Below are 7,642 nucleotides of genomic sequence, written 5' to 3' on the forward strand. Positions count from 1 at the left end.
TTTATGGCACTCATACCCCCAAAAATCCGTACTAGAAATGTCCTTTCATAAATGGCATAAATAAATAAATTCCATAACATTTAAGGTATATCTTTGGAGATACATACATATATCGATGGATATCTGATAATTTTAATTTTAGAAGCTTTAACTTCAGTACAGTTTTAAATAATTCGAAATTAAGTTGTTTTAATTAATTTTAATTTAATTTAACTTAATTTTTAATAGGTATCATCTTTGGCCTGAGATTTATAAACAGAGATCACCAAAAAGATTTGAGTTTAGTACAAATTAAAGTCGAAAAAAGTCAGCAAATTATTTTTGTAATAAATTCTAGAATAGCTTATATTTTTATTTGTTATATTGTTATTTTAAAAATCGAAAATATTTATAATTTTTGTATTATGTTCCTTATGCGCCGCTACTGGTATTGAAGCCGATGACTGCCGCATTCTCTCTCTTTCTATCTCTCCCTCTCTTTCTGTTTGGTATCGCTGTTCGAAAAAGTGACGATCTCTCCGCATTTTCTCGGAATAGAAACAAGACGGCCCGGCAATAAGGACTCGGCTGTTGATGGTTTTAGTTTTTAATTCCAGTAATGCTTTCTAATGCATTGGAAAAAGTAATAGATCCGATCCGCATCATGCAATTCTCAAATGAAACCCTCGAATTTTCGTTTGAATTTGTATAATTTTATAAAATATTATCCTGGTTAATGTTTATTAAAATTAAAATTGGAAATAAGAGTTGTTTCTGATTTCAACAAAAAATTATTTAAAAAAACATCCCCAGAAAATCCTTGACTAAGAAAAAAACGTTTGTCTCAAGCTGCGATTAACTCATGTTTTATTCAACAATATTTATATGCGCTTCTTAATAGAGAATCATATCGTATTTTAAAGTATACTAAAACAATGAAAAATACAAATAAAAAATCTACAATTAGTAAACGTTCTAAAAAACTTCTGCAACCATAAATTTTTCATCAAAAAGAAGACCCATTTAAGCTCTGAGAAATTCTGTTTAGAGGCATTTAGGACATATCTTGCTCAATATATAGTACATCTTGGGCTGAATTGTCTGCAGTTAAACTGCAATTGTTTATACACTTTCAAGCTTTTCGGTTTGTCATCAAATGGTTTTCACATACATACATGTATGCACATACATATATTGCTCAGTCTTCTAAATCGAAGTTTTTAAGGGGGGGAGGTATTGTGACAAAGGGGGGTACTAGGTAATAGGTAATATCATCAACAGACATCAAATCAAATATACTCGAATATCTCTTGGGGTTTTAAAAACTATTTACATAAACAGCACAACTTGGCCGAAAAAAAAAAAACCAAAGCTCCACGGATATTAACAACAAATCACGCCTAAGCCTAGTCTCTAAACGGTAGACTAAATATGTATGCATTATATAAGATATAGTTTTAGTTTCTGTTCTGACTATGAAAACCTTCGTTCTGTGTTGTCATCTTGTGATGCTTGTTGTCGATTGCTTAAATCGGAGTTTGAGTATATCTGCTGCTGCTGCTGCTGCTGCTGTTGATGAACATACAGCTGCAACGGCGATGGTACATGCCCCAGGAGTTGCACCACCGCTGGCGGCGGTGGTGTCATATCCAACGGTGTGGTCGATGCTGTTGTTGGCGGTGTCGTGTTGGAGCTGAAGCTGGACGAGCTGGAGCGTGCCGAAAGGGACTGGGCCGAGCGAGTGCGTCTCAGGGGCTCTGCTGGAGTGCCACCTGGCTCGCCATAGCTATGAACCCTGCCCACTACTTTCAGGGTGGAACGATAGGGCGGCAGCTGATCCTGGCACGCTTCGCTGTAGTACGACTTGCGTAGGATGCAAGAAATAACCAAAAACGGAATAGTCAGAATACCAACAAAGCCGATGGTAATGATCACGAGCACATCCAGGCCCTCCAGACGCCAGTAATTAAGAGTATTTGCATGGGACTTGAGGAAATCCGCGCCACCCGAGTCCAGAATGAGCTCAATTTGGCCAACGGCCAGAGAGGATGGCGAGGGTCCACCAAGACGTTTCCTTACTTTGACCAAACTCTCCGCATAGCTGGTGTTCAGTGTTAGTTGCCGGATGCCGTGCAGCAGGGCATCATAGGCTATGGCATCGTAGTTAACCGTCAGCGAGACCCCATTCAGCTGCAGACGCTTGGCCATCACCTCCTGTTCGGCCAGTATGGGTATGGCCAGAATGGGCGTCTCGCCCATAATGGATTCCCATACGCTCAACTGGCCGCAGCTGCTGATGAACAGCTTGACCAGCGTGTGCGACAATATCGCCTGCTGGGGCCACCAATTGGCAATCATCACATTCTCCGGCAGCTCCAGACTCGATACAAAATCCTCGTTTTCCCACTTTAGCACGAAATGGAACTCCTTGAGGTGACCGAAAACATCCATGAATATGGCCAACTTTTCGCTGGGCAACTGCGCTGTCTGGACATCGGCGCCGAGACTCATGTAGATGCAACCCCCCGCAGCAGACTCCATAAACGACAGGAGATGCTGGAATTGAAGAATTAAGAGATTAGCAAAATGAATTGATAGTAAATATTCCTGGCTTACGTTCGGTAATGGGCGTAGGTCCGTGCGAGCCGTCAAGTGGAGGCCACCCACCTCCACCATATTGGGCAAATAGGCACGCGGATAGTTTAGGCCGGGATGAGAGTTTATCAGAGCCAAACTGAGATTCTTCGTTAGATCCCGATAAAGCGGCAGTTCCTGCACCAGCATCTCAAAGTGTTTCGAGTAGACCGTCTGCTGGGAGATCAAATGAAAGAAGCTAGGAGAGGAGTGAGGATTACTGCAGGCTCTCAGTGTGGATGGGATAGCATGACACTTACTTGTAGGTTAGACGCTCGAAAGTGCTCATGAGGCTATTGACGATCCGCTGTTGGGTATTCATGCGCTCTGTGAAGGGCAGAAAGTTGCTTGGATCCAGGGACGATGATTGGGGATTGCCGAACATGTTGTTTAGCCAGGAATTGGCACCGGTGGGACTGATTGCAACGGTGGGTACGCCATAGTAGTAGGCCAGGCTGTCATAAAGGATGCAAAGGATCATCAATAAAGGGGTTCTGCTGCTTCTGGTTCGGCTATTACTCACCCCAAGAGGGCATCGCTTAGAAACAAATCAACAATCAATAGATCAAACTGCTCGCCGCTGGTCAGCAGCTTCCGCACCTGCTGATCCGACAGCAACAAATCCACATTGGTGGTGCCCGCATAAATGAGCCGCGTGAAACGCTCCATCACACTCTGCGACCGCATCTGTTCCGGCTCAAAGCTCATGCCCATACCCACCCAGTTTTCCTTGAGCCCCTCAATGCGTATTTCCCTGATGTTTGGCAGTTCCGCATCCACTCCACCCGCCTCCAAGGCATGCGGACTGATCAGAGTGATCGAATGATTCCGCGGACTGTCCACCAGCTCCTGCAGCAGTCGTCGGCCAAAAAGATAGTGCGACTTCCAGACACTGGGCAGCACGGCCAGGATGTTGGCACAGGAGATGGCGCCGCATAGCAGCGACAGGGCCATCAACAGCTGCAGCAAACGCATTTTTTGTGTGCGTGTGGCCTTAAGGCAATGTCCACATACGCATACGCCTCCGCATTCGCATTCGCATCCGCGTACGTGTGCTTGTCCTTCACTTGGAAGCAGTTTATGCTTTTCCGGTTTTGCACAAACGCACACACACACACAGCTGGCTCCTCCTCCCTCTCTCCTGGCGCTGTGGGGCGTCTATTATTATCTGTTGCTGCTGCCGTTTGTCATCAACATCATTGCAGCATTGCACAATACCACCCAATGCTCTATTTAAACAAAAAAAACTTGCACCAAAACAACACGCGAAAGTGAAAGGGCCACAACCAGTGTGCTATACCAATAAAAATACGAGCTTAGCCCACTTAAGCCCCCTTTATTTAAACAGGATAAAAACTCGAGCTTAGCCGCGGAAAATAGTACTTATAATATTAACAATAATTACTCTTGATGGTCTATTCTATCCTTTGTCTTTACTGAAGCAAAAGACCAAGATATCTTTCCCCTGAACTGCGCTAAAATTCTTCAAGATTCATAATTCTCGTAGAGTGTATATTAATACCCACCGGTCGATATGGGTTAAGTGTTCTCTGCCCATGATTGGAAATCATATTCCTTGATTTTGATGTTCGGTTGTGAAAAGCCAGCTACCTAGGACCCCCAGCCCTGAACGCAAAATTTATTCCGATTGTTGAATCAATTTTCTACAAAATTAGATAATTTTAAGGAGTTATTGGAGTGTTTCTAGATAAGGCTTAAAAAAATAGGTCAACAAAACTGCAAATTTGTTTACATGGTAACTACACATACGGATTAAGCCTGCCGGCAGTGAATGGCAAATCTGTGGGTGGCTTGCCTTCTTTCGTTCATTCAATGAACTAGCTCGTTCTGTCAGTATGTTCTTATTTTTGGTGCATGGCCGTTATAATTCTCAGTGCAATTTTGTCCGCTAGTTTCTATGTTACGCGATTATTATTACATCTAGATTTAATTATTAAATTTGTTAGCTGGAAAAATAGCGAACAGAATCGAACTAGGGAACATAAAATAACGAACAACAAGGAACGGTTCCGATGAACTTTTTCAGTTCGTTCACTACAGAAAAATGTTCGTTCATGAACAACCCATCAAAACTATTGTAAACAATTTAAAAATGGTCTTTGTTGTTTAAATTTGTTTCGCTGCTCTTGAAAAGCAATTGAGTAATAAATCAGTGCTAAATTGGGTTAAATTTGTTGCTCTGCCCAATGGTTGTATTGTCGCACCGGTAACAAGCAGACAAGCAAAAAAAATTTGCATTTTTGGATCGATGCCAAAAAACTTTGAACCGCATTAGACAGCAGAAAAGCGAAAAGAACAGCTGGCAGCAAGCACGGAGCACGCACCTGGGCGGATTGGATTCATTTAGTTGATAGCAACAGCCCCAACCCTGAGTACACAGAGCCAGTGCTCAGGTAAAGCGCAATCGTAAAACAGCAACAAGCAAAAAGCAAGAAGTGGGAGAAAAAACCGGCGGCACCAATACGAGCTTACGTAAGCCACTTTCAAAGAGTCGAACCTCTTCAAAATGTCTCAGGAATTAAGTAAGTTGGGAATTACATATGTATATGGTATAGTAAACATCTAACACATATGGTGATAGCCCTTATCGATGTGGACAAGCCGCTGTACGACCTGACGACCTTCGCTGGACGCTTCAAGTACTATGCCTGGATGACAGATCCCCGGACAGTGGTCCAGCCCAGTGAACGGCTGCTGGAGGCCAAGGAAATGATTGAGAAGTATCGCCGGGAGCCGGGCCAGGCGCAGTCCCTGGGGCCAGGGAAAGCGCTGGAGGATGTCCATTACAACATGAAGTTGTATAGCTCGGCCTTCCATCCCGACACAGGGGAGCTGCAGAACTTTTGTGGTCGCATGAGTTTTCAGGCAAGTCTCGTGATGTATCCGGCCCCAAAAATAGCAAAACCACTGACGTCGTGAATGAGTTGCCAAAAAACATAAAAAAAGAAAGGGGAAAGAAGGAGAAACGAATGTGTAATAGCTTAGCGGAGTCCTCCTCTCACGCTGTCGATTATGTAGTATTTGTCTATCATTGTTTAGGTTCCTGGCGGCATGTTGATCACTGGCGGAATGCTGGCCTTCTATCGGACTGTGCCCGCGGTGGTGCTCTGGCAGTTTATCAATCAGTCTTTCAACGCGGTCGTCAACTATACAAATCGCAATGCCAATTCCCCCACCAGCGTTACGCAGCTGGGCGTGGCCTATGTGTCGGCTACAACCTCAGCCTTGATTGCTGCCATTGGATGCAAGAACTACTGGTCGAAGAAGGCGACTCCTCTGTTCCAGCGATTTGTGCCATTCGCTGCTGTGGCAGCCGCAAACTGTGTCAACATTCCGCTAATGCGACAGAACGAGATACTCAGAGGCGTGGAGGTGAAGAACTCGGAGGGTGAGATTGTGGGCCAGAGTCGTCTGGCTGCTATCAAGGGTATTAGCGAGGTGGTCATATCACGGATAGCCATGGCAGCGCCCGGGATGCTGGTACTGCCTTTGATCATGGAGCGATTGGAGAAGCTGCCCGCCTACAGCCGCATCAAATGGATAAATGCCCCTTTCCAAACCCTGATGGTTGGATGCTTGTAAGGGGATCACGATCACCTGTAAGGCATATGTCTGCCATCTTTTCACTCCCTTTTTTCCTTTCTTTCAGCCTCTGCTTCATGGTGCCCTCCGCCTGTGCTTTCTTCCCACAGCAATGCTCGTTGGACACCTCTACCATGCGCACCTTCGAGCCGGAACTCTATGAGGATATGAAGAAAAGAACCGAGGGAAATGTACCCAAGCGTGTCTACTTCAACAAGGGTCTGTAGGGACATGAAATGACAAAGGACATTTCAACGGGGATGACAATAATTAGTCCATTGTGTAGTCGTTGTGGTTTCTTGTGTAGCATTTATTGTTTCAGATCGCGCAATATATTGCAAATTGTTCCTTGTGTCTCGTCTCAATAGCTGAAAGAGTAGTATTTAAGCTGAAAAAGTATCTCAACTACATAGCAAATGTATCTATCAGTCAATTCGTACTTAAATGGTATTACTTTCTGTGTATGTGGTGTGTGGGCTATTTTAGTTCAATGATCCGTATTTGCAAAACTGTGCTGCTAGCTAGTTCATAGCCTATAGAATTGTAAAGTTGTACCCGTTCTATCCAGAGCATTCTCAGGCCCAACTAACCAGAAGAGCTGAGCGATTCATCTGTCACCTCCCAATAACATCCTGTCCCCAACCATATGGCGCGTGGACAGGCTGGATGGTAGCTGGTTCCTGACACAAAAGGGTCTCAGAATTCTCAGAACGGCGTACGGTATTAACTAATGGAGAAAGCCAGCTCAAATCAAATTAATTCGAATATTATAGAATTGGGAGTATTTCCTTTATTCCTTTAAAAAACTAGAATCTTTAATTGGCAAAACAATTTGCTGGTATTTCTGGCTTTTATCAAAATCCTATCCAAAGCAGAGGCAGCTTTTCCACTGACTTATGTATGTATTTTTTAAAACTAATATACTCACGTGTTTTGTTCGATTAAGCGAAAAAGTGTTGAAATAAATGTTATCTAACGAAAATATAGACCACTAATGAAACTAGTGATACTTTTGTACGGGTTTTAAAAACGGGTTTATTAATTATGTATCCTGTAAATATGTATATATAGTATATATATATCGTAATATATAACTTTTCGCGATTTCATTTATTGCAATCGTATCGGTTTGTTGTTTTCGGTTTTGTTTTTGTATCGTGTTGTAAAGTTTACAAAAATGTGCAAAACACAACTAATGTTTGTAGGTATCTATAGAATATAGAATATCTTTCCTTTCTGGGGGAGGACTGACTGACTCTCTCTCTCTCTCTTTCTCTTATTGTACGACTGTATTTATCGTTTAGGCTTCCGTTTCGTTTCGTTTCGTTTCCTTTCGTTTACTTTACTTTTTAGTATTTCTTGGACATTCTCAAGGTACAATTTCGTTTTATCTTTAAATATACTCATTTAATCTAGGTTTTGTTTT

At 42.9% G+C, this 7,642-nt stretch overlaps 2 protein-coding genes across 2 annotated transcripts; one reads left to right on the top strand and one right to left on the bottom strand.

The window, feature by feature from the left end:
* Nucleotides 1–823: 823 nt before the first annotated feature.
* Nucleotides 824–3,918, bottom strand: LOC108150922 (UDP-glucuronosyltransferase). Its single transcript, XM_017279252.2, has 4 exons — nt 3,137–3,918; nt 2,874–3,068; nt 2,596–2,812; nt 824–2,535 (listed from the first exon to the last, which is right to left on the bottom strand). Exons 1-4 carry the CDS (start codon nt 3,586–3,588, stop codon nt 1,453–1,455), a joined length of 1,947 nt encoding a protein of 648 aa, XP_017134741.1. The 5' UTR covers nt 3,589–3,918; the 3' UTR covers nt 824–1,452.
* Nucleotides 3,919–4,650: 732 nt separating this feature from the next.
* On the top strand, nt 4,651–7,632 carry LOC108150926 (sideroflexin-2). The gene is made up of 4 exons (XM_017279257.2): nt 4,651–5,156; nt 5,216–5,499; nt 5,674–6,212; nt 6,284–7,632. The coding sequence occupies exons 1-4, from the start codon at nt 5,141–5,143 to the stop codon at nt 6,441–6,443; spliced, it is 999 nt and encodes a 332-aa protein (XP_017134746.1). The 5' UTR covers nt 4,651–5,140; the 3' UTR covers nt 6,444–7,632.
* Nucleotides 7,633–7,642: the final 10 nt, after the last annotated feature.

The sequence above is a fragment of the Drosophila miranda genome, chromosome XR (assembly GCF_003369915.1).
Source record: "Drosophila miranda strain MSH22 chromosome XR, D.miranda_PacBio2.1, whole genome shotgun sequence".
Classification (NCBI taxonomy): domain Eukaryota; kingdom Metazoa; phylum Arthropoda; class Insecta; order Diptera; family Drosophilidae; genus Drosophila; species Drosophila miranda.

Bases quoted from the DNA above. Each gene is read 5' to 3' on its own strand.
- LOC108150922 (XM_017279252.2), bottom strand. From the start codon at position 3,588: ATGCGTTTGCTGCAGCTGTTGATGGCCCTGTCGCTGCTATGCGGCGCC. The intron at 3,069-3,136 runs GTGAGTAATAGC...CCTTTATGACAG, and splicing joins CTAAGCGATGCCCTCTTGGG to CCTGGCCTACTACTATGGCG. The intron at 2,813-2,873 runs GTAAGTGTCATG...CTCCTCTCCTAG, and splicing joins TTCGAGCGTCTAACCTACAA to CTTCTTTCATTTGATCTCCC.
- LOC108150926 (XM_017279257.2), top strand. The intron at 5,500-5,673 runs GCAAGTCTCGTG...ATCATTGTTTAG, and splicing joins GTGGTCGCATGAGTTTTCAG to GTTCCTGGCGGCATGTTGAT. The intron at 6,213-6,283 runs GTAAGGGGATCA...CCTTTCTTTCAG, and splicing joins ACCCTGATGGTTGGATGCTT to CCTCTGCTTCATGGTGCCCT.